The 25,760-nt window shown below is 56.9% G+C and overlaps 1 protein-coding gene across 1 annotated transcript; it reads right to left on the bottom strand.

Moving 5' to 3' along the window:
• On the bottom strand, nt 1–25,713 carry LOC100987922 (SH2B adapter protein 2). The gene is given in 10 exon segments (XM_063605826.1): nt 1–398; nt 1,229–1,400; nt 4,339–4,547; nt 7,052–7,222; nt 7,307–7,398; nt 12,805–12,896; nt 14,887–14,988; nt 20,391–20,422; nt 20,425–21,153; nt 25,593–25,713. Coding segments are annotated over 9 exon segments (1,887 nt in total). The 5' UTR covers nt 21,125–21,153; nt 25,593–25,713; the 3' UTR covers nt 1–81.
• Between the last annotated feature and the right edge of the window lie 47 nt (nt 25,714–25,760).

Below are 25,760 nucleotides of genomic sequence, written 5' to 3'. Positions count from 1 at the left end.
TGCAGTCCCTAAAGCAGGCTTTTAATAACATCGTGTCTTCACTGAAGAGCCTGGCGTGTCCCACCCGGGCGGCGCCGCGGGCTAGTAGAAGGAGTACTGGTTCTCCACGGCGCACGCGCGGCCGGGCGCGGCCTCCGGGGGCTCCTCGGCGGCGGTGGCGGCCACGGCCTCCAGCAGGCGCTCGGCGCTGTTGCTGCGGCTCCGCGCGCTGAGCTGGCCCTCGACGGGGCGCGGGGGGGCGGGCCCCGACGCGGCAGAGGACGAGGAGGCGCCGGCGGCGTCGGAGGGCGAGGCAGGCGGGCAGGCGGCCGCGGCGAGGCTGGAGAAGTAGTGCTGGCCGGGCGAGTCGCTCCAGCAGGCCGGGGACGCGGGCGCGGCAGGGGGCGTGGGGCCCGGCTCTGCAACAAGGCGACGGCAGGGCGTGAGTGGGGACCTGGGCTGGCCACATCCTGCAGGGAGGCCAGGATCCCTCAAGGGGCCAGGGCCCACGCTCAGGTTTCCGAGTTGCAGCCCATGTCCTCGGACACATATGCAAGCACACCTGCCCACATGCATAAACAGAAGCACACACACATACATGTACCTAACCACGCGTGTGCACGCCCATATAGCCACATGCACAGGAGTGCACACACACGCACACATAATGCACACGCTCGCACACAGGCACACAAGCACACGCGTGCCCATGCACGCATGCACACACTCATGCATATGCACGCACACGCACACGTAAGCGTACGCACACGGGCACATGCACACATACACTCATGCACGCACACGGGCACATGCACACATACACTCATGCACACACACAAGCACACGCATGCACATGCACCCATGCCCTTAGTGCTCGGTCCCAGCAGCTTTGCTCTGAGCCTCCCCAGTGCAGGGCTTAGGAATCCATATGCCCAGCTCCTTTCATCCCACTTGCCCCAATCCACACCCCTGTCCCCACCCCCACACACCCACCTGCACTGCTGTTGGGCGCCCCCTTCCCCTTGCCAGGAATCATTAGGGACCTGGCTGCCTCTAGGCTGCCACTTCTGCCTCCATTCCTTATGACGTGACTGCTTGAAATTGCTGTGGCTAGGCTACGGTGGGAGGGACACGGCTGAGGCTATGGGACAGGAGACCTGGGGCTCATCCCACCCCAGGGACCACCTTCTTGAGTAATCAACGGGAAGTCTTCTTGAGTAATCACACCAGCCAGGTGGCGGCATCTTACCTGGTGGGGGGCCCTGGGCCCGCACATAGCTGTGAAGGGTGATGTTGGCCGAGCCCCCTGACTTCAGTGGGATGGGGTGTGTGTGGAAGTGGCGGAGCATGTCAAGCACAGACTGGAACCACAGATGCTGTACGTGACACTGGCCGTGGCCATTCAGGGACAGGCGCAGGTGCTGTGGGTACAGGTGGGTGTGGTCAGGGACAGGTCCGGGGCTGGGCACCTGGGTAAGCGCCTTTGGGGGTTGATGGAAGGACCAAGGCTCACAGGGGCTGTATGGGGCTGTGTCAGGGCCAGGGGGCCCCTCACACGTGAGCCCCATCTGGAGATGGGGAATGGGGGCAATGGACCCAGGCTGAGATGGAAGGCATCAGGCATTGTCCCCATGCTGGGAGCACCCCCACTATGGGCCCATGCCCTACACACCTATAATCTCTAATCCCCTCCCTAACGCCAGAAGATAGGGATTACTGCCCCCATGTTAGAGATAGGAAAACCAAGGCCCAGGGAGGGGGAGTGACTGGCCCATGGTCACAGAGCACAGAGCAGGGAAGAAAACTCCTGTTTGGGTGGTTCCCCCAGCCCAGGAGGCTAGAGGTTGGCCCTCTGTCCCTGCAGAGCCAAAACCCGGAGGCATGGAAAGCTCCCCAGGGCTGGCTAGGGAGGAGTGACGGCACGCTGTGGGAACAGCTGGAACAGGGCTGGCTTCTCTCTAGGTCTCTAGGGCCTGTGTGAGGCAGGTGCCTCAGGGTAAGAAACCATAGGCCTGTGGTGTCTAGTGGAGAGCTGCAGGTCTCTGACTTAAGCCCTATTTTGCTCAACATGTATCCCACTGCAGAAAAAAGTGGCTATCTCTGGGGTGTGTGGGGCAAGAGGGGAGCTAAGAGGAGTGGTTTGAGGGTACACGCATAGCCCCAAGCCCAGGAGGGGGAGCTGGTCTGGCCACCTGCATAAAAGACAGGCAATCTGCTAGGTGCGGTGGCTCACGCCTGTAATCCCAGCACTTTGGGAGACTGAGGGGAATGGATCACGGGAGGTCAGGAGTTCAAGACCAGCCTGGCCAACATGGTGAGCTACCCCCCAACCCTTTAAAAAACAAACAAAAAAATACAGACAATCCCTGGAGCGGGGTGGCGGTCCCACAAGTGAGCTCTGCCACTTAGCAGAATAAGTTGCTAGGACAATGCAGGGACTCAGCCCGAAAGAAACAGCACAGAGGGGTCCCACCACAGCCTCATAGCTGGGCAGAGCCTGCACAGGGCACAGCTGGGTCCCTGGGGTGAGAAGAAGCAAGTTGGACGCATCCCAATCTTCTGCCAGACCTTCCAGACATTTATTCTGTGAAGGTGGAAAGAGTTGCCTCTGGGAAGGTAGTGATCTTCCCTCCCAGGAGGTATGTAAGCTGGAGGCTGGGGTTCCTGCTTTGTCCCACCATTCAATTATCAGTCCTGGGGCAGTCATCTCCACTCTGGGAGAAGAGCAGCCGGGTAGAGAGGTGAGAGGCAGGTTCAAGGCTGGGTCTTGTTCCAGGAAGGAGAGGAGCTTGCCACCCACCCTTTGTTCCCCCATCCTAGCCTCTGGCTTGGGCATGAGTCAGATCCAGGCCCTCTGGGAGGCTGCCAGGAGCAGCACTGGCTGAGAAGTAAATTGCACGTCACCAGGGATGGCCTTAAGCACCTGGTTGTTGGAGGAACTGTAAGAGTGGCTGCTTGCCAAGGAAATGTCCCTGGTGGAGGTGCTACCTCCTGCACGGTGGGGCCAACCTGGCGGAGGAGAGAAGCCACCAGAGGTTCTGCACTGAGCCACTAGGGGTTAGGGCAGCCGGGGTGCCTGCAGAGAGACACTGTCCCCCAGCTGCAGGCCTGGAGCAGGAGTCCTAAGGTTCTCCCTCCTCTAGTAGGGGCCGCCAGGAAATCCGTCCTGGCAGGAGCCCAGGCTGAGTGTTTCCTTATCGGAAACCTGGGATGCGGGGGCGGGCACTGAGGTTCCTGCCCCCTCTGGCCACATTGCACCCCCCCATAATCATTTGCCTTTGCTGTCAAATTTTCCTTCGAATTTCAGGTCAATAGGCCGGGCGTGGGGGCTCGCACCTGTAATCCCAGCACTTTGGGAGGCTGAGGTGGGTGGATCACCTGAGGTCAGGAGTTTGAGACCAGCCTGGCCAACATGGTGAAACCCCGTCTCTACTAAAAATACAAAAATTAGCCAGGTGCGGTGGTACGTGTCTGTAATCCCAGCTACTTGGGAGGCTGAGGCACAAGAATCGCTTGAACCCGGGAGGCGGAGGTTGCAATGAGCTGAGATTGCGATGTTGCAATCCAGCCTGGAGGATAGAGCGAGACTGTCTCAAAAACAAAAACAAAAACAAAAACAAAGCATTTTAGGTCAATATAGCAAGGAATCCTCTTCCTTGAAAGCACACCGCCTGGGTGTACCATCATGCCTCTGATCCAGCTGGGTGCTGTCGGGATCGCCTCCCTGACTGTCTTCCCCTCCACAATTCTCCCTCCCCTGCAGGTCTCTGATCAGGCTGTCCCCTCCAATGCTGAACCCCACCCCCCAGACCCTGCACAGCTCTCCCACCCAGCCCAGCTCCTCCTCCCCTGCTGGGTCTCTAGGGTTTGCCCGTGTGTGTTCCTCAGGGGTTGGTGACCTAACCTGGGCAGGGAAGAGGGGCTGTCTGAGGTCGGTGGGGCAGAAGGTGGGGCTCTGAGGGCCTTGGTTGGCTCCCACCCCCCACTGGGCAATCTCTGGGTGGAGACCCTCCGAAGCTCCAGTGCTATGAGATCCCCCGCGCGCAGGAGCTGAAAGGATTTGCAAATTTGGGTTATTAGAAGGGCCCAGCCTCCTGAGGGCTCAGCCGCCAGTAGGTGGCCTCCCCTTCTGGAGAATGGAGAGGCTGAAATAGGGCTGACTGCAGTCCCTCAGTGATGTGTAGGAGGGACGCAGGTGGCTCACGGAGCACGGCTGGGGTGAGTGGGGCCCGTGGGAAGTCATGCCACACCTGTTCGCCTGCAGCTGCTTCCAGGGCACAGCCTCAGGACCGGGGTCACCATGACCCCTCTCCCTCAGGGCTGGCCACTGCACCCCCATGGCGCCCCCCACACACTTGCCTTGGCCTTGCCCTGGAAGTTGAAGGTCAGCACGTACTCCCCAGGCCGAGTCTCACTTTGGCGGATCACGAAGAGGCCGTGGTTCCGGGGACCCCCTGCCAGAACCAGTTGAGCAGCCTTGACCCGGGACAGTGTCCCGTGGAACCATGGGTAGTCGGATAGCTCCAGCTCGGGTTCAGCCTCGGGATCCGTCTCTGCACCCTGTTCCCCTGAGGTGGGGATGACAGTGTGAGGAACATGGGGGGAAGGAGAAAGGGGGACAAATAAATAAATGTGAGAAGAGAGGTGACATCTTGTTGGTTTTTTTACATGCAAAATGCTGTTGGAATAATTTTTAAAAAGTTTGTTGGGTTTTAGTTTTTTTTTTTTTTTTTTTGAGACGAAGTTTCGCTCTTGTCGCCCAGGCTGGAGTGCGATGCTGCAATCCCGGTGGCTGACTGTAACCTCTGCCTTCCGGGTTCAAGCGATTCTCCTGCCTCAGCCTCCCGAGTAGCTGGGATTACAGGCGCCCGCCACCACACCCAACTAATTTTTGTATTTTTAGTAGAGATGGGGTTTCACCGTGTTGGTCAGGCTGGTCTCAAACTCCTGACCTCAGATGATCCACCCACCTCGGCCTCCCAAAGTGCTGCGATGATAGGCGTAAGCCATTGCGCCCAGCCTTATTTTTTATTTTTTAGAGATGGAGTCTTGCTGTGTTCCCCAGGCTGGTCTCGAACTCCTAGGCTCAAGTGATCCTCCTGCCTTGGCCTCCCAAAGTGCTGGGATTACAGGTGTGAGCCACTGCACCTGGCCTGAATATTTTTTTGTTTGAGACAGAGTCTTGCTCTGTTGCCCAGGCTGGAATGCAGTGGCGTGATCTCGACTCACTGCAACCTCCGTCTTGCAGGTTCTAGTGATTCTCCTGCCTCAGCCTCCCGAGTATCTGGGATTACAGTCATGCACCACTATACCAGGCTAATTTTTGTATTTTTAGTAGAGACAGGGTTTCACCATGTTGCTCAGGCCAGTCTTAACTCCTGAGCTCAGGCAATCCGCCCGTCTTGGCCTCCCAAAGTGCTGGGATTACAGGTGTGAGCCACTGCGCCCAGCCAAATAATTTTATTTATTTATTTAACTTATTTTTTGAGATAGGGTCTCGCTCTGTCACCCAGGCTGAAGTCTAGTGGCACAATCATAGCTCACTGCAGCCTTGGCCTCCTGGGCTCAAGCAATCCTCCCACCTCAGCCTCCTGGGTAGCTAGGACTATAAGCCTGTGCCACAATGCCTGGCTAATTTTTGTTTATTTTTTGTAGAGACAGAGTCTTGTTGCCCAGACTAGTCTGGAAGTCCTGGGCTCAAACGATCCTCCTGCCTTGGCCGCTTGAAGTGCTGAGATTACAGGTATGAGCCACTGTGCCCAGCTGGAATAATTTTAGAGTTGGGCAGGGAGCTGACCCAACCCACTGGTGAAGTCTATGAGGTAAACTGAGGCACAGAGCTGTGAAGGACTATCCTGGAGTTGCTCTGTAAGTCATCAGCAAACTTAGGAACAAATCCAGTCGCCTGTTCCCAATCCCTGATTCCAACCCTATGGACCCTTTTCTGTGAGCTCCTTCCTTCCCTCCCTCCCTCCCTCCCTCCTTTCTTCTTTTCTTTTCTTTTTCTTTTTTTTTCCACAGGGTCTCTCTCTGTTGCCCAGGCTGGAGTACAATGGTGTGATCACAGTTCACTGTAGGCTTGACCTCCTGGGCTCAAGTGATCCTCCCACCTCGGCCTCCCAAGTAGCTGGGACTACAGGCACAAAAATGTTTGTGGCCAGGCGTGGTGGCTCACACCTATAATTCCAGCACTTAGGTCAGGAGTTCAAGATCAGCCTGGCCAACATGGCAAAACCCCATCTCTACTAAAAATACAAAAATGAGCCGGGCGAGGTGGCGGGCACCTGTAATCTCAGCTACTCAGGAGGCTGAGACATGAGAATTGCTTGAACTTGGGGGTGGAGGTTGCAGTGAGTTGTGATCCGCCACTGCACTCCAGCGTGGGCAACAAAGTGAGACTCTTGTCTCAAAAATTTTGTACAGATAGCGTCTTGCTATGTTGTCCAGGCTAGTCTCAAACTCCTGGCTTCAAGTGATCCTCAGCCTCAAAAAACACTGGCTGGGATTACAGGTGTGAGACACTGCACCCAGCCCCTGTGAGCATTTTCTTTTCTTTCTTTTTTTTTGAGACATAGTCTCACTCTGTCACCCAGGCTGGAGTGCAGTGGCGTGATCTCGGCTCACTGCAACCTCCGCCTCCCGGGTTCAAGTGATTCTCCTGCCTCAGCCTCCCGAGTAGCTGGGACTACATGTGTGCACCACCACACCCAGCTAATTTTTATATTTTTAGTAGTGATGGGGTTTTGCCATGTTAGCCAGGCTGGTCTCGAACTCCTGACCTCAGGTGATCCGCCCGCCTTGGCCTCCCAAAGTGTTGGGATTACAGGCGTGAGCCACCGCACCCGGCCCCTGTGAACATTTTCTATTGAAACTGGGTCCAGTGGGAGGGGCCAGGTTCCTAGACAAGTCTACAAAAGCCAGAAGTACTTCGGAGACGTGTGAAGGACCCAGGAGGATGAGATGTCACAGCTTCTGAGGCTTAGCGAGGTTTAGGGAGCCCATGGGTGGCCATGGCTGGGGGTGGGGATCCAGGAGAGGTGGGATGGGAAGAGCAGCCTGTCCCCACTGGCACCTGTGTTATTGCTGTCACTGCCGCTGCCGCCCGGGGATTCCACGGTCTGCAGAAAGGTCTCTAGCGGGACGTGGATCAGGGATTCTCTGACGGCATCTCGACCTCGGCTGTGGGGGGCTGTCACCACTGCACCCACGGCTGTCGTCTCTGGGGGGCGGGGCAGGTCGACTGCTGGGGAAGTGGCAGGTAAGATGCACGTATCTTTATCTGTCCACCCTGAGTGTGCCCCTCCTTCAACCCTGTCCCCCTCCCTACCATCAGTCAGGAGCTCACAGCTGCAGGAGGCCACGCGGCTGGCCAGACAGCCTCCTCGGGTACAGGAGAGCTCGGTGTCTTCCTCACTGTCACTGTGGAGACAAGAAATGGAAACCATGTCCTGCCGTGGGACTTGGACTCGGAACACAGGCTACTTATGTGGCCAGGCAGTGGCTGGCAGTCCCATGGCCCAGCATCTAGGCCTCCTGGCTCTGGTCACCTCCCTCTGCCTCCATGTCCCTCTGTCCCACCCTACACTGGCTCTGTGGCCACCGTGTGATTGACCAGGCCACTGTTGGGGCTCAGAAAACAATACCGCAAAACAAAGTCCTCAGCAGCAGCCTCGAACAAAAAAGTTTTTCTCTGACCTTCTCCTGCCTACTTGTCTCTCAGTCCTCTTCTCCCCAGAGGCACCAGAGAAACAAAAGTCCCTCTTTCCCAAGGTGGGTCACAGAAACCAGAACCCCTTTTTCCAAAACGTAGTCATAAAACCTAAAAATATTCTTTTTTTTTTTTTGAGACGGAGTCTCACTCTGTTGCCAGGGCTGGAGTGCAGTGGCGCGATCTCGGCTCACTTTGCCTCTGCCTCCTGGGTTCAAGCGATTCTCCTGCCTCAGCCTCCTGAGTAGCTGGGATTACAGGCATCTGCCACCATGCCCGGCTAATTTTTTTGTATTTTTAGTAGAGATGAGGTTTCACTGTGTTGGCCAGGCTGGTCTCAAACTGACCTCGTGATCTGCCTGCCTCGTCCTCCAAAAATGCTGGGATTACAGGCGTGAGCCACTGCGCCCGGCCAACCTAAAAATATTCTATGTAAAAACTTGTCATAAAGAAATTATCCAGCCAGGCACAGTGGCTCATGTTTGTAATCCTAGCATTCTGGGAGGCTGAGGTGGGAGGATCACTTGAGGTCAGGAGTTTGAGATCAGCTTGGGCAACATAGCGAGACCCCCATCTTTTTTGTTTGTTTGTTTTTTTTGAGATGGGAGTCTTGCTCTGTCACCCAGGCTGGAGTGCAGTGGCACGATCTCAGCTCACTGCAACTTCTGCCTCCCGGGTTCAAGTGATTCCCCTGCCTCAGCCTCCTGAGTAGCTGGCATCACAAGCATGCGCCACCATGACCAGCTAATTTTTTTTTTTTTTTTTGTATTTTTTGCAGAGATGGGGTTTCACCATGTTGGCCATGCTGGTCTCAAACTGGTGATCTGCCCGCCTTGGCCTCCCAGAGTGTGGGGATTACAGGCGTGAGCCACTGCACCTGGCCGGGAGAACATGTCTTTTTTTTTTTTTTTTTTTTAGACAGAGTTTTGCTCTTGTTGCCCAGGCTGGAGTGCAATGGCGCAATCCTGGCTCACTGCAACCTCTGCCTCCTGGGGGTTCAAGCAATTCTCCTGCCTCAGCCTCCCGAGTAGCTGATATTACAGGCATGTACCACCACGCCCGGCTGATTTTGTATTTTTAGTAGAGATGGGGTTTCTCCATGTTGGCCAGGCCGATCTCAAACTCCCAACCTCAGGTGATCCGCCCACCTTGGCCTCCCAAAGTGTTGGGATTACAGGCATGAGCCACCGCGCCCGGCCCTGAGAATCTTGTCTTAATAAAAGAAAATTAGCTGGGCGTGGTGGTGAGGCAGGAGGGTCAATGGAGTCCAGGAGTTGGAGGCTGCAGTGAGCTGTGATCATGCCCCACTGCCCTCCTGCTTGGGCAACGGAGCAGAAAAAAAAAGTAAAAACAAAAGGAAAGAAAGAAAGGGAAGAAGGAAAGGAAAGCAAGAAAGAAAGAAAAAAAGAAAGAAAGAAATTACCCAATCTGCCTGGTTTGACTGTAGGTCATAAGAGCCCCATTCAAGATAGGGTTCTGTCCCACACCCAGAAGGAAGGAATGCTACTCAGAGAGGCCAAGAAGAATCTGGACAGACAGGCCTGGCTGGGTCCCCTGCTCAGTCTATTCCCTTTAGATCCTACCCTTTGTGTCCAATCCTCTTTCTACACTGCTGTCCATACTTTGCTGAACCTAAGCATAAAAATGGACCATTTCCCTGTATCTTTTGTTTGAGACAGAGTCTCCCTCTGTTGCCCAGGCTGGAGTGCAGTGGCGTGATCTCGGCTCACTGCAACCTCTGCCTCCCAGGTTCAAGTGATTCTCCTGCCTCAGCCTCCCAAGTAGCTGGGATTACAGGCGCATGCCACCACCAGGCCCAGCTAATTTTTGTATTTTTAGTAGAGATGAGGTTTGACCATGTTGGCCAAGCTGGTCTCAAACTCCTGACCTCGTGATCTGCCTGCCTCGGCCTCCCAAAGTACTGGGATTACAGGCATGAGCCACCATGCCTGGGCTTTTTTTTTTTTTTTTTTGAGACTGAGTCTCACTCTGTCACCCCGTGGAGTTCAGTGGTGCAATCTCAGCTCACTGCAACCTCCGCCTCCCAGGTTCAAGCAATTCTCCTGTCTCAGCCTCCCGAGTAGCTGGGATCACAGCGGGCCCGCCACCACCTCCAGCTAATTTTTGTATTTTTAGTAGAGATGGGGTTTCCCCATGTTGGCCAGGCTGGTCTCGAACTCCTGACCTCAGGTGATGTGCCTGCCTCAGCCTCCCAAAGTGCTGGGATTACAGGCGTGCACCACCACGCCTGGCCCTCCCCTGTATCTTTGAGTCTTCATTCTGAAGGCTCCTATGTATACACGTTAAATAAATTTACACGCTTTTTCTCCTATTAATCTGCCTTGTGCAGCTAAGCACTGTGGCTCATGCCTGTAATCCCAGTGCTTTGGGAGGCTGAGGCAGGCGGGTCTCTTGAACCCAGGAATTCAAGACCAGCCTGGGCAACATAGCACGATCCCGATCCCGTCTCTAAAAAAAAAAAAAGGCCAGTTGCAGTGGCTCACGCCTGTAATCCCAGCACTTTGGGATGATGAAGTTGTCAGATCACCTGAGGTCAAGAGTTCGAGATGAGCCTGACCACCATGGGGAAACCCCGTCTCTGCTAAAAATACAAAAATTAGCTGGGCTTGTTGGCAGGTGCCTATCATCTCAGCTACTTGGGAGGCTGAGGCAGGAGAATTGCTTGAACCTGGGAGGTGGAGGTTGCAGTAAGCTGAGATTGTGCCATTACATTCCGGCCTGGATGATGGAGCGAGACTCCATCTCAAAAAAAAAAAATAATTAAGCCAGTCATCGTGGCATGTGCCTACAGTCCCAGTTACTTGGGAGGCTGAGGCAGGCAGATCAGTTGAGCCCAGGAGGTCGAGGCTGCAGTGAGCTTGATTGCACCACTGTACTCCAGCCTGGGCGACAGAGCAAGACCTTACCTCTAAAACATAAAATAATAAAATAAAATAAAAATAAATAAATTTGTATGCCTTTTCTCTCATTTATCTGCCATTTGCAAATTGATTTTCCACTGAAACTTCAGAAAGCCAAGGGGAAGGCTCTCTCTTGGCCCGGATACCACTGAGTGGACAGTCCCCACTGAGGGCCCATGATCCCTGCCCACTATCCCTGAGGGGCTGGGCTCCTCCTGGGATCCCGTGGAGACCCTCAGAGGGTGGGAAGGTTTCTCTCCCGATTTGTGACATGAGGTGTCTGGGACCCTGCCAGCTCAAAAATTCCACTAAGTGAGGTTCACCTTCACAGCGGCTGGGGAAAGAGTTTGCAGAGCAGATGGTCCGGAGGGCAGTGGAGGAGGGATTACAATCACTTTGTGGATCAGGAACTGGGAGGCGCCCAGGACCTTAATTGTGTTTCTTTAAATGAAGCTGTTAATTAGAAAGCAGCGGCCCTTCCCCCCGGGGCTTGGCTCACCCCATTAGCCAGCAGAGCTGCTGCCAATTGCTCAGCCTGTCGGGCTGCCTATCCCTCCTACTCCTGGCCTGGCATCTCTCCTGGATGGTGGAGCCAACCTTCTTGCTGCTCTTCCTGTTCACAGCTGACCGTAACTGCCCTCTGCCTATTACCTGCCATGGCTCCCATTGTCCCTGACCTACCCGTTTCCTGAGCTCTCATCAAAATCTCCTCCTCACTGGCTACCCCAAAGGCCTTGATGTTCCCTGCGAGTCCCAGGTGCTTGTACACTTGCACACCTTTTAAAATTATTATTATTATTTTGAGACAGAGTCTTGCTCTGTCGCTCAGACTGGAGTGCAATGGCACAGTCTCAGCTCACTGCAACCTCTGCCTCCTGGGTTCAAGCGATTCTCCTGCCTCAGCCTCTCGGGTAGCTGGGATTACAGATGCCCGCCACGATGCCTGGCTAATTTTTGTATTTTTAGTAGAGATGGGTTTTCACCATGTTGGCCAGGCTGGTCTCAAGCTCCTGACCTCAGGTGATCCGCCTACCTCGGCCTCCCAAAGTGCTGGGACTACGGGCATGAGCCACTCTGCCTGGCCCCGGCCAAATTTTTATTATTATTTTTTAAGAGTTAGGGTCTTGCTCTGTTGCCCAGGCTGGAGTGCAGTGGCACAATCCTAGATCACTGCAGCCTCCAACTCCTGGGCTCAAGTGATCCTCCAGCCTCAGCCTCCTGAGTAGCTGGGATAACAGATGCATGCCACCGTGCCCAGTTCCATTTCCACTCTTTTTGCTGGGCTTTTCTCTCTGCCCTCTCCCATCTTCCTCTGCCTGGCATTGGTCCACTCTTTATTTAAGCCTCGGGTTAGGTGAGCATGCCTAACAGCAACTCTTCCCTGACCTGAGCCCAGGCCTGGGTTAGGAGCCTCTCTCCAGCTCTTTCTATTTTTTTTTATTTTAAGAGACAGGGTTGGCTGGGCACAGTGGCTCATGCCGGTAATCCCAGCACTTCGGGAGGCTGAGTTGGGCGGATCACTTGAGGTCTGGAGTTCAAGACCAGCCTGGCCAACATGATGAAACCCCGTCTCTACTAAAAATATAAAAATTAGCTGGGCATGGTAGTGGGCGCCTGTAATCACAGCTACTTAGGAGGCTGAGGCAGGAAAATTGCTTGAACCTGGGAGGCGGAGATTGCAGTGAGCCAAGATCACACCACTGCACTCCAGCCTGGGCAACAGAGCAAAACCCTGTCTCAAAAAAAAAAGAGAGAGAGAGAGAGAGGGTCTGGCTATGTTGCCCAGGCTGGTCTTGAACTCCTGGCTCAAGCGGTCCTCCCAGCTGGGCCTCCCAAAGTGTTGGGGTCACAGATGTGAGCCACTGCACCAGGTCCCCAGCCCTTTGGGGACTCACTGCCATCTCTGCCCAACTCCCAGTGCTCTGAGGCTCTCTGGGGTGAAGACAAGACCTGGTCCAACTTCCTTCCAGGTCCCCAGGCCCTGGCCCCATAGAGCAGGCCTCACAGAGTCTGCTGGCGATTGGAGGTAGGGGGTATTTTAAGGAGGGTGATCCTGGCTGGCACCAACCTGAATCGCATTGAATTGCTTATTTCTCAAGCTGAGCTCCCGCCCTGCTAGGAAGCTGCTCCTGGTGAAGGCTGGACCAAGGATATACCCAGCCTGTCTACCCATCCTCGGGCCACTTGGACACTCACCCGGGGTCCACGCAGCCCTGGATGTCAGCTACCCATGAGTGCTTCTGCAGAGAGTCGATGGTCTCCAAGATGTATTCGGCTCCATTCTCTACCTGGGGAGGAAGGTGGCCGGGAGTGCAGAACACAGTCAGCAGATGGGCTCCAGACCACAGGACATAGGGTCAGAGTGGTCAAATGGCTGATCCCCTTCTCCCACAGCAGGGCTCAAGGGCATGAGCAGCAGGAAAGAAAGTGGGGTCACCGTCGGGCACCACCTGGAACTCAGGCCAGGGACCCAGCTCACACTCTGTATTCCCTCCCTTCTGGGCCTCCCCACTGGGGATATGTCCCACCCCACTGATCTCAGCATCTCTGCCTTAGAGATGCAGCCTCTGAGGAGGCCATGCTGGCAGGGGGAGGGATGGGTGGCCCAGCATCCCCAACCCATGCCCTGGCACCCCAGGGGTGGGGTTCAAGTTGAGTGGAGAGACAGGCTGGCCAAGCACACTGAGTAGGGGGGCTTGCATGTCTTAGTGCCTGGAGTTCTACCGGCATGGCCATGCGCTTGAGATACGAAGCCTCTGAAGGGGAAGAGGGCAGGAGACATCCCTGCTGGGGCCAGGCCCAGAGCATAACCCTGCATTCTGCTCAACTCCTCCCAACGGCCCTGTGAGGGAGAGGAGCCATTTCCCCCATTTTATAGATGAGAAGACCAAGGTTCAGGGAGGCCAAGGAACTTGCTCAAAGTCACACAGCAGCCAGTGGCAGGGCCAGGGCCTGAACCCAGGTCTCTGGGACACCCAGGTCCCGTGCTGTTGGCTTCCGGTGGTGTGCCTCTGTCAAAATGCAGTTGTTGGGCTGGGCGTGGTGGCTCACGCCTGTAATCCCAGCACTTTGAGAGGCTGAGGAGGGCAGATCTCCTGAGCTCAGGAGTTCGAGACCAGCCTGGGCAACATGGTGAAACGCTGTCTCTACCAAAAATACAGAAATTAGCCAAGCATGGTGGCGTGTGCCTTTGGTCCCAGCTACTCAAGAGGCTGAGATGGAAGGATCACCTGAGCCCGGGAGGAGGAGGTTGTAGTGAGCCGAGATCGCGCCATTGCACTCCAACCTGGGTGACAGGGTGGGACCCATCTCCAAACAAAGAAAAAAAAAACCCAAAAAAATGTAGTTGTTGGGCTCCCAGGATGACAGAGTTGGGAGGGTTCTCGGAGACTGCCTTTAATCCCGCTCTGAACAGATGGGGAAACTGAGGCAGGTGAGCCCCTCTGCCTCAAGGCTGTCATGCATGATCAGCAGTTTAGAGGGTACCAGGTGGGCAGGGGCTGTGTCCCCAGCCCCCAGCCTGGGATGACTCAGGGTCCGGGGTTGGTAAACACTCGCTAAATGAATAAGTGAGTCTGTGACTAAACAAATGAGAACGGGCAGAAACACAAACACAACCAGAAGCTGGGAGAAGAGGGTGGGGGCTTCATGCAGGATGAGTGGGTGGGACCAGGCCTCCCCGGGGACATTGCTTCACCAACACCCTCTGATCCTTTGCGGAGGCCCAGGGACCACAGCTCTGGCAGCCTGGAGCCGTGTCCTCAGAAACCCCTGCAGGCCACCCTGGCAGCGGTGTGGGGCCTCGGAAAGGCTGGGCTGCCCCTAGACCCACCGGGGTGCCTCCCCGCCCACCCTTGATGCCTTTGTGCGCTCTGTGGGAGACCGCCCAGTTCCCACACTCCAGTGCCCTGGGACGGGAACATTTGCATAACTGCTGCTGGCTGGCCACCAGTGAGGTGGGTGTGTGCTAGCTCCAGTGGGGGAAGGGAGGGCAGGAAGTGAAACTGATGAGCTTCGCCCAGGCCCAGGGGTAAATGGGAGCAAGGGGCCCAGATGTTGGGCGACGCCCGAGGCACCTGGCTGTGGAGCCCAGACTCAAGTCTTAGCTATGTGCTAGGCATCTGTCATAGGGTCTGGGAACCCCCCACACCAGGGCTCCCTCCCACTACTGTCCTGCCTTAGGCTCCTTCCCCTCGCTCCCCTACGGAGCTGTAGCACCTAAAGGGAAGATGGCCTGGGGCAGCCGGAGGATCTCTGAGGTTAGGGGTGAGACCTCACCTTGAGGACGAATGTGTTATCCTTCTCTGGCATTTCCAGGGGCATGGTGATGCGGACCCCAATGATGGCTGACAGTGGGATGCTGACCTTGGGCCTGGAGGCCTGGGGGCCAGAAAAAGGACAGTGAGTGGCCCCAGCACTTCCCGACACCCTTTCCATCCCCTCCCCGCTGCCAGGCGTTAGAGTGGCCCTCATATAGACTGCCACAGCCGCCCTGGTACAGAGGTATCCCAATCCCCATTTCACAGAGGGGGAAGCTGAGGAAGGCATTTCTTTGAAACAAGAAAGAAATTTTTCCTGGCTAGGCATGGTGGCTCATGCCTATAATCCTAGCACTTTGGGAGGCCGAGGCAGGAGGATGGCCTGAGTCCAGTAGTTCAAGGACAGCCTGGACAACATAGCAAGACCTTACCTTTACTCGAGACCAAAAAATGGGCTGGGTGTGGTGGCTCACGCCTGTAATCCCAGCACTTTGGGAGGCCGAGGCGGGCGGATCATCTGAAGTCAGGAGTTTGAGACCAGCCTGACCAACATGGAGAAACCCCATCTCTACTAAAAAATATACAAAATTAGCCAGGCGTGGTGGTGCATGCCTGTAGTCCCAGCTATCTGGGAGGCTGAGGCAGGAGAATCGCTTGAACCCAGGAGGCGGAGGTTGCGGTGAGCTGAGATTGCGCCATTGCACTCCAGCCTGGGCGACAAGAATGAAACTCCGTTTCACAGAAAAAAAAACGAAACAAAAAGAGACCAAAAAACTTAGCCGAGTGTGGTGGCATGCGTGCCTGTAATTCCAGCTATTTGGGAAGCTAAGGTGGAAGGATCGCTTGATCAGGGGAGGTCGAGGCTGCAGTGAGCTATGATGGCACCACTATACCCCCACCTGGGTGATAGAATGAGACGATGCCTGAAAAAAAGAAAAGAAAAAAAAAAAAAAAGGACCTCCTCCTATAGTCACCTTGCAAGTCCAGGACAGAACCAGAATTGACATCTGAGCCTCCCACCTCCAAGCCCTGAGGAGAGAACCCCACCTGGGCTGCCCTCTGCCCAATGCACCCACGAGATCTGTGGTTTTCTTATTTTTGACCTTGACCCATTGTGAGAAATACATTTAACACTGGGGCCCAATACACACATACGCAGGTAAAAATATCTCTGAAACAAACATCTCACCAGACAATAGTTACCCTTCCTGTGTGTGACAGAGTGTGATATTTTCTATTCTATTCTAGTTCACGTTTTAAAAAATGCTGGTCTTGGCTGGGTGTGGTGGCTCACACCTGTAATTTCAGCACTTTGGGAGGCCAAGGAGGATGACCTGAGGTCAGGAATTCCAGACCAGCCTGGGCAACATGATGAAACCCCACCTCTACTAGAAATACAAAAATTAGCCAGGCGTGGTGGTGCGTGCCTGTAATCCCAGCTACTTGGGAGGCTGAGGCATGAGAATCACTTGAACCCGGGAGGCGGAAGTTGCAGTGAGCTGAGATTGCACCACTGCACTCCAGCCTGGGCGACAGAGTGACACCCTGTCTCAAAATATAAAATAAAATAAAATAAAAAAATAAAAAATGATGGGTCTTAAAACCTGGTTGCTTAAAGAAAAAATGCTGGTCTCCTACTACAGACCCGACCTTCCAGAGCAGGGCCTGGAGCCCCCGACTCAGAACGGGGCTCACTGTTTCCTGGAGTGAGTAAAAGGGACCAGTGTTCCCAACAACACTGCGGGCAGGGTTGATCCAAGGTGAGCTGACAGGGCTCTGTGGGACCACCACTCTGTGCCTGGCCCCACTCGCTCTGCCTCAAAGCTCCCTGCCGTGAGCCTGAGGCCCTCTTGGGGCTGGCCTGAGTGAGATTCCCAGCAGGGCTGTCTCCAGGACAGGAACTTTCTTAGGAGGAAATGGAAAGGCCACACATTTGATGGGCAGGCAGATGGGAATTCCAGGAAGAACTGGCCCCTGTCCAGCGGGTGCAGGGCTAGGCTTGGAGCATGAACGGGGCCTGGCTAACCCCGGTGTGTGGCCATCGTGCCGGCCAGCGGGGCTGGGGACAGAGCAGACAGAGGCCTGCAGTGGAGGCCTGGACTGGAAGCTTCAGCAGGTATCCTGCTGGCCAGAGATGCTGTGGTTCCCCAGTTTGGAATCTGAGGTCCATCAGTCCTGGTCCAGCTTCCTCCCACCTGCTCCAGCCACAACTCACTGTGCCCACATGCCTGAATGGTCAACTTGTTTTACAACTCCAGGCCTTTGCCCACAGAGCTTGAACCTCCAAAAGTGCTGTTCCAGGGTGCTGGCCACCTGGTGAACACTTAGGTAGCCCAAGCTTTTCCTCCGGGGCTCACCCCAGTAAGATTTGCAAGCATCTTGAAAATACCAGGTTTCCCAGTGGTTTCCCTAATGGCGGGGGGCCGGCCTCATTGTTCCTTGGGTCCCCAGGGCTTGGCCTGGCATAGGGCAATGAGGGGACCTGGAGTTCAGGAGGCTCTTCCTGCAGGGGTGAGGAGGCAGGAAGCCAGAGACCTGACTCACCAGGGCTGGCACCTCAAAGGTTGTGTGAGAGGGAAATCTAAGGTGCCAGGCAATGGCTTCTGAGCCTGCAGGCCCCGAGCTCCTGACTGCTCCAAGGGTGCATCTAGGCCTCTTGGAGGCAAGAGATCTGGACCGTGGGTGGGTGCAGAGGCAGTGGGGGTATCATTCAGGGCATCCCAGGGGGCTCACTCACCCTGGGAGCCTGTCTCCTGGGACCAGACACATTTGGGAAACTCAACCAAGTTCTTAGCGTGGTAGGAGCTGCCCTCCCATGGGAATGACTCCTGAATACCCACAAATGCCCCCACCTTTGCATGACACAAAGGAGGGGAAGGGCCCAGTGACCCTGCAGGAACGCTGCCCTCTGCCAGCAGCAAAATTAGTGGGCTCTGCTGGGACTAAGCGGTGGAGTGGGGCGGGGTCGGGCACCAGCTGCTCCTTCCCCTTCTCCGAGGGCAGCAGACACTGCTATTTGCAGAAGGGCAGCTGTGACTGTCACTCAGGCCCAAGGCACTGGAGCCCTGGGCTTCTGTCCCTGCCCTCTGGGTGACCCCAGGTAAGCCCCACCCCACCCGTCACTGGGCCTCGGTTTCCCTTTCTGACAAGGAGTGGAGTCGGGCTTAGGGGTCTAGGATTTCTCCCAGGGAATTAAAGGCAGGGGCCTGGGCAGGAAAAAAGCCCTAGGGAAGTGTAGGGGTGCTGGGACCTGGGGAAAAAGCTCTTCAGAGAGTAGCTGTGTCCCCGGGAAGTCACTTTTCCAGGGCCCATGTGGCTCGTGGGCAATAAGCCTTGGGGAGCCCACACCCCTGCACCCCAGCAGACTGAGAGATGGAGAGAGAGCCAAGAAGCGGCGGGTGACTCAGAGAGCACCCAGGGACAGAGTGGGCCCTGATGCGGGAGGTGGGTGTGGGGTCCCCGGTGGTGCTGTCGGCTGCTGCACCAGCAAAACCTCCCCCTGCCTAAACCTCTCAGTGCCCAAGGACCTCCACTTCCATGTTCCTTTTGTTCTTGGGACCACCAGGGTGGCAGGTATCATTAGATCAGAATTTTTTTTTTTTTGAGACGGAGTTTCGCTCTTGCTGCCCAGGCTGGAGTGCAATGGTGTGATCTCGGCTTACCACAATCTCTGCCTCCTGGGTTGAAGTGATTCTCCTGCCTCAGCCTCCCAAGTAGCTGGGATTACAGGCATGTAATCCTGTATTTTTATTAGAGACAGGGTTTCTCCATGTTGGTCAGGCTGGTCACGAACCCCTGACCTCAGGTGATCCGCCTGCCTCGGCCTCCCAAAGTGCTGGGATTACAGGCATGAGCCACCGCGCTCGGCCCCCAGTTTTTTGTTTTGTTTTGGTTTGGTTTTTTGAGATAGGGTCTCACTCTGTCGCCTAGCTTAGAGGGCAGTGGTGCAGTCTTGGCTCACTGCAACCTCTGCTTCTTGGGTTCAAGCGATTCTCCTGCCTCAGCCTCCCAAATAGCTTGGACTACAGGTGCGCGCCACCATGCCCTGCCATGTTAGACCAGCTCTGGCACCCGCCAGCTGGGTGACGTCGGGCAGGCCACACTTTCCTCTCTGAGCATCTGTCTGCGCTCTCTTCTGTAATCTGGGGACCATGTGCTCACCTCGCCGGGGTGGGGTACCCAGAGGATGACAGTGTGTCTGTGCAGATGCCCACCAGGCTGGGGTCTGGACACACTGTGGGCTCTCAGAGGGTGGGCACTATTGTTACAGCTATTCCCACTTTCCAAAGCAGGGGGGCCACCTTGGAGAAGACGTGACACTACTGCCAGGGACCTGATGGCCAGCCCCTAAGAGGGGAAGGGTCAGTGCATGCCAGTGAGCAACAATGTTGGTGACAGCCAGAAAGAAGCCTGGCATCCCCCTGGCCAGAAAAGGACCCCCTGGGCAGGGGCTGGGCTGGAGTCTGGCAGCTGAGCTGGGGAAGAGCAGAGCCCCATGGAGTCAGACACAGACCTCCCAGGGAGCCCTCTGCGAATGTGCTTGGTCACTCCTGCCCTCATCCCTGCAGGCCTCGGCTCTGGGAGGTGCCAGGCACCCTTGGGCTGCAGGAGAGGAGGGCAGGTAGCCGGGCTCTTGAACAACATCAAGAACGGTGCCCTGGGCTGGGCACAGTGGCTCATGCTTGTAATCCCAGCACTTTGGGAGGCCAAGGTGGGGGAGGATCTCTTGAGCTCAGGAGTTCCAGACCACTTGAGCAACATAGTCAGATCCCGTCTTTACGAAAAATAAAAAACATTAGCTGGGAGTGGCGGTGTGTGTGGTCCCAGCTACTTGGGATGCTAAGAAAGGACTGCTTGAGCCTGGGAGGTGAAGGCTGCAGTGAGCCATGATTGTACCACTGCATTCCAGCCTGAGTGACGGCCCCTGTCTCAAAACAAAAAGGAAAGAAAGGCTGGACATGGTGGCTCACGACTGTAATCCCACCACTGGGAGGCTGAGGCAAGCAGATCACTTGAGGTAAGGAGTTCAGGATCAGCCTGGCCAACATGGCAAAACCCTGTCTCTCCTTAAAATACAAAAATTAGCCGGGCATCGTGGTGGGTGCCTGTAAATCCCAGCTACTTGGGAGGCTGAGGCAGGAGAATCCCTTGAGCCTGGGAGGCAGAGGTTGCAGTGAGCCGAGATCGTACCACTGCACTCCAGCCTGGGTGACAGAGGGACACACACACACGCACACACACACACACACGGACACACACACACACACGAAAAGAAAAAATTAGTGCTCCAGAACCCTTTGGTGTAGCCAGAGGACCCTTCCTCGCAAAGGAAGAACCGGGGTTGAAGGGGTGACTTGTTCAAGAGGCATGACAGGCCCACCTCCCAGGGTCCTGGCACCAAATACTTCACCCTGTCAACCAGATTAGACCACGCGGTCCCCAAAGGCAGTCCCTGGCACCCTCAGCTGCTGTCCAGGCGCCTCCTCTGGTCCCCCCAGGAGGTGGGATTAGTGGGTAACTCACCTTGGGCGGCACGAAGAACTCCAGGCGGAAGCTTCCTCGGCCACAGCCCTGCGCAGGAGCAGGCGGCACTTCTGCCACTGAGCCGAGCCCCCGGAGCCCGCGGCCGCGTCGTCGGCCATCATGAAGCGCAGCGCCCCCTCGCGTTGAATGTCCACCAGCTCCACCTTGGCAGCCAGCGTCCGCGACAGCCTCAGGCGCCGCGTCCACTTGTCGCGGGGCTCGGCGGAGGGCTCGGCGGTGCGCGGGGCAGCTGCCGCGTCGGGCTCGGGCGAGGCGCGCCGGTGCCACATGTCGCGCACGCCGTCCACCACGCACAGGCTCATGTTGCGCAGCGAGAAGCCCTTGCGAACGCGGGCCTTGGTGGCCACGGGCGTGGACACGTCCTCCAAGCTCCGCGAGTGGCCGTAGGGCGCCGCCTTGAGTGCAGAGGTGTCCGCGAGCTCCGGCTTCATGGCCTCCGCGCTCACGGCCGCGCCCGGAGTCGTCGGCCCAACCACCAGCACGCGGCGCACCTCCTCACCGAAGACGTCCAGGAAGTTGGCGGCGAAGTGGCGGGAGAAGGAGGCGCCGGCGTCGGGCGTGTCGTAAGCTGGGTTGTCCCACAGGAAACGGCAGAACTTGTGCGCAAAGTCCACGGCGGCCGCCTGCGCATGCAGCTCGCAGAACTGCCGCCAGTCCGGGACCGGGACCGGGACCGGGGCGGCTGCGGCGGGGCCAGGGTCGGCACCATTCATGGCTTCCGTCCCATCGCAGCCACCTGCGGCTGCGGGCGAGAAGAGCGCGCAGTGACTTTCAGGCCTGTGATCAATGCGCCCACCTGTCCCCTCCTTCCAGCTCCCCTAGGACTCTCTGGGGCTGTGTGGGTGTGTGTGTACATGCACACGTGTGTGTTGTGGGACTACAGCAGGCAGCCATTCCAAGCAGCATGGATGTGTGTAAAGAGAAAGACAACTGGGGCCGGGCGCGGTGTCCCACGCCTGTAATCCCAGCACTTTGGGAGGCCGAGGTGGGTGGATCACCTGAGGTTGGGAGTTCGAGATCAGCCTGGCCAACATGGTGAAACCCCGTTTCTACTAAAAATACAAAAATTAGCCGGTTAGCCGGGTGTGGTGGTGCACGCTGTAACCCTAGCCATCGAAAGGCTGAGGCAGGAGAACTGCTTGAGCCCAAGAGGCGGAGGTTGCAGTAAAAATACAAAAATTAGCCAGGAGTGGTGGCACACGCCTGTAGTCCTAGCCACTCCGGAGGCTAAGGCAGGAAAATCACTTGAACCCAGGAGGCAGAAGTTGCAGTGAGCCGAGATTGCGCCACTGCACTCCCGCCTGGGCGACAGAGGGAGACTGCAAAAAATAAGAGAAAGACAACTGGGGAGGCAGGAGGTGGTGTCTGCAGAAGGGGCAGTCCTGCATTCATTCTCTTCCCAAATAGTAGTCTCAGGGACCTCAGGGTCATTCCTGGGGCTGGCAGAAGAGGCTGGGATGATGGATGCTTTCAAGTGGGGTCCCCATGAGCCTCTGGTGACCTCACTTCCTCAGTGACCTCTTCTGATGTTCCCCAAAGCCCGATAGAAAGGAAGAAGTCACATGGAATCCTGCTGGCTGGACCTTTGAAATATACCGAGGACTCAGCTCCTTCCTCCAGGTCCAGGCTGCCGTCCTGGGATTCACATAACTATTTTTCCTGCATGCAGCACTCCAGCAGCTGCTTTATGGTCCCCGGGATCCTGATCTTACTTCCTCTAAAGTCTGTTCTCCTCCCAGGAGCCCAGTCATTTCCAAAACTCAAGACTGCCATGTGCAGTGGAGCATGCCTGTAATCTCAGCACTTTGGGAGGCCGAGGCGCGTGGATCAGGAGGTCAAGAGATTGAGACCATCCTGGCCAACATGATGAAACCCCGTCTCTACTAAAAATACAAAAATTAGCCAGGCGTGGTGGTGCACACCTATAACCCCAGCTACTCAGAAGGCTGAGGCATGAGAATTCCTTGAACCCCGGAGGTGGAGGTTGCAGGGAGCTGAGATTGCACGCAACTGCACTCCAGCCTGGTCGACAGAGCAAGACTCTGTCTCAAAAAAAAAAAAAAAAAAAAAAAGGGGGGGTATGGAGCCAAGTTCCAGGCTGGTCCCTTAATGAGACCTGTTTCTGGGGAACTCCGCTTCCAAGGGCAGAGTGGGAAGACTGAATCCCTGTTTCAGGAAAGGAAATGACCACCTTTAGAGGATGGGGCACTCTGAGTGGCTGGGTGGGGAGGCGGGGGAATCCACAGCTGGGCTCTGCAGGAAGTGCGGGTCAGATAAGCAGGGAGTGGGGGCCAGGACAACAAGCTAAGCCAGGGCCTGTGGGCTCAAGAGGCAGACTCAGCCTCCTTCAGGAGCACCCAGTGCTGGACAGTTCCTGGATGGGCTCTGCAGGTGGAGGGCAGGCTGGGCTGGTTCCAGCTGCACTGGCCCTGGTTACTCCCACCCCACCCTGCCTTTCTGGGGTTGCAAAGCAGAGGTTCCCCCCTCCCATCTCCAGCCTTGGCCTGAGACACTCAGCCCCTTCCACTCCCCCAGTGTCATAACTCTCACATGGGCCCTGGCCCAGCCCCCTAAACCTGCAGGATACCCCCTTAGTGCCCCTCACCAACTCATCCCACCCAGCTGCCTTCTGGCTTTTCCAGGACACTCATACCACTGCCTCCTGAGACCTCTGGTGGCACCCCTAAGATCTGAGCATCCCCGAACTCTGGAGACTACAGGTGCTAATAAAGCTTCCCTGGGCCTTTCTCTGAGCTCAACTCCCAGCCTGGCTGATCTCCAGGTACCTCAAACTCACCACATCCAAGTTCAAATACATCCTCTTCCTCCAACTCCTGCCTGTCCTCTGCACAGAGCCTCAGCACCCAGCCGGGCACTGCCTACTTCTCCTGTTCTGCCCCAATAGCAGGCAGGCCCCCAAGCCCACAGAGGCCTCGGGAACGCCCCTTGATCCTCTTCCCACTTCCACCCTTGCCCCCTGCCCCTCCACCACACCACATGGCTGTGGCCTGTCTCTTCCACCGAACCGTGAGCTCCTGGCTGGCTGTCCTCCCCACCCCCCAGGTGGGCGCTACCCTCAGATGGCCCGGAAGTATGTGGAGAATGGGGCCGAAACCCTGCTTTACCCAGAGGAACCAAAAGATGTTGCACGCCCACACAGCGATGCCCTGCCTTGCTCTGCCCAAACAGGTGTGGGCTGTGACCTCGTGTTGAGGGGTCACACCTGCTATCCCCCTAGACAGAGCATAGCCATAAAACGGCACCCAGCCAGGTGAGCAGGGAAGAGAAACCTCCCCAGGCCCCAGGGCTCTGACCAGTCCCCTGGCCTCACTTGGACAGTAAGAACGAGCGTAGCCCCAGGAAGACAGCAGCCAGGAGGCCTGAAGCCCCTAAACCCCCAATTCCTTGCAACCCAGGCTGGGTAGGCAGGGCAAGAAGTGCCAGCCTCTTGTCAGAGAGGAGTGGTTGGGAGGCCTGGCTTGTTGACTGCGGGACTTTGGGCCAGTCACTTCCCCTCCCTAAGTGTGTGGGGATAATAATAGCACTAAACCCTCAGGATTGTTGTAAAGATGACACGAACGGCGACCCTGATGCCCTTAGCTTGGCACAAGTAAGTTTGAAACCAAAAGCTCAGCCCTGGGAGGCCCAGGATCACTTGGGTGGAGATCCCACTTCCAAGACCCCCAAGGGAAGCCCACCCCTGGGTACTTGTATAGAAGTCCTCCCTAGGAGATTCACGCTAAGTAGGGAAGAGGGATTTAGAAACTTTAGACAGATTTTTCACAAGGGTAAAAAGAAAAGCGTGTGCATTAACCCTTGATTACCTAGAAGCATTCAACCAAGCAGCATCAGAAGCCGGCCTGCCACGGGGTGGGGCTGTTCTTGTATGTTGGTGGGACAGACCTCTAAGGAAGTAGCTGGTGGGAAACTGTCTCTGAGACCCCAAAAATGCCCTGATCCACACTAGCCTAAAAGAAGTGCCACCACCGCCACCACCAGACCTCTCCCAAAGCTCCTGGAGCTGAAAAGTTCTAGGTCACTCTCCCAACCTCTTCCTGCGTGGAGCGGGGAGGCCAGGAGGGAAGAGGTTGGGAGAGTTCAAGGTGGGACACAGTAGGGGGGGCTTCAGCTCAAGAGGAAGTCAAAACCTCTTGGGGAAACCACACCCCCTGTCCCCAGTCCTCCCAGAGGAGCTCCAGGGACCTGACTCTGGGACGCAATTCCTGCCGGGAGTTGCCGGTCCCTTAGCCAGGAGGCAGGCAGCACCATCCCATTTTACAGGGTAGGTGATGTTGGCTCGGGGGCATTGGTAGGGTTCCACCCAGGTCTGACAGCCTAGCCTGAGGCTCTCCCTTGCACTAGCTCTAAGTGCACGTAGATCCTGGCTTATTCCTTGCGTGGCTCCTGAGAGGCTCCAGTCACTGCAGACTTCCCTCCCTGAAGGCCCCCACTTCGGGGCTGCAGGGGGCCAGGATGCGTCCCTGCCTCTGCCCGGCCTCAGCCCGCTGGGCTGGCGCGGTTCCGGCCCGCGCTGCCCGCAGGTTCATCAATGGCCGAGGCCCAAGGGCCTGAATGGAGGGCACGAACCCGCCCCTTCTTAAAGGCGCCGGCCTCTTGGGCACCCTCCACGATCCTCCCGGCAATCGGGGGCTCCGGGGAGCTCCCCGGCTGGGCGGGTCGAGAAAGGGGGGCCTGGGCCAAAGGGAGGGCGTGCCTGTGGCCTGGAGGAGGTCCTCCCCGATCCCATCCCGTGGCCCTCACCCTCATTCTAGGTTGACGCCCCCTCCCAGCGCTCCCAGCGTAGGGAAGAGACCTGGGCACCCCCTCCCCCAACCAGAGACCCCTCCTCTAAGGGCCCGGCTGCTCTCGCCCCACTACCCGGCCGGGGCCCTAGCAGGGGGCGGGGGCGCAGCTGCTCCAGAGGCGGCTCGGCCCCTCCAGCGGCTCCCCGCCCCGCCCGGGATGGGGATCGGGGAGCAGATCCCAGCCGGGGGCGCCTCCCCTCCCTCGCGCGCCCTCCTCCCTCCCACCCGCGCACACAAAGACGACACGCGCGGACCGAGGCGCGTGCGGCCGCTCTCCTTCGGGCAGCGGTGCGCACACAGCGCACGTCCCCGGGTACAGACAGGGGTCCCGGGGGAAGGACCAGGGAGCGAGGAGCTGGGTATAAGGAGGCCATACCTACAGGCGCGCAGCTGCGGCCGAGCGGGCTGGGGCGCCGGCTGAGCGCTGCCCGGACCGCGGCCGGGCTCCCCGGGCCCGGTGGCTCATGGCCCGCGGCGGACTGGGCTCCCTCCCTCGTTCACCGCCTCGAAGACTCGTGCGCTCCTCGCGGTCCCGGCGCGTCCC

The sequence above is a fragment of the Pan paniscus genome, chromosome 6, assembly GCF_029289425.2.
Source record: "Pan paniscus chromosome 6, NHGRI_mPanPan1-v2.0_pri, whole genome shotgun sequence".
NCBI lineage: Eukaryota > Metazoa > Chordata > Mammalia > Primates > Hominidae > Pan > Pan paniscus.
The sequence above is the reverse complement of the archived record's forward strand: the minus strand, read 5'-3'. Positions and strand labels throughout refer to the sequence as shown.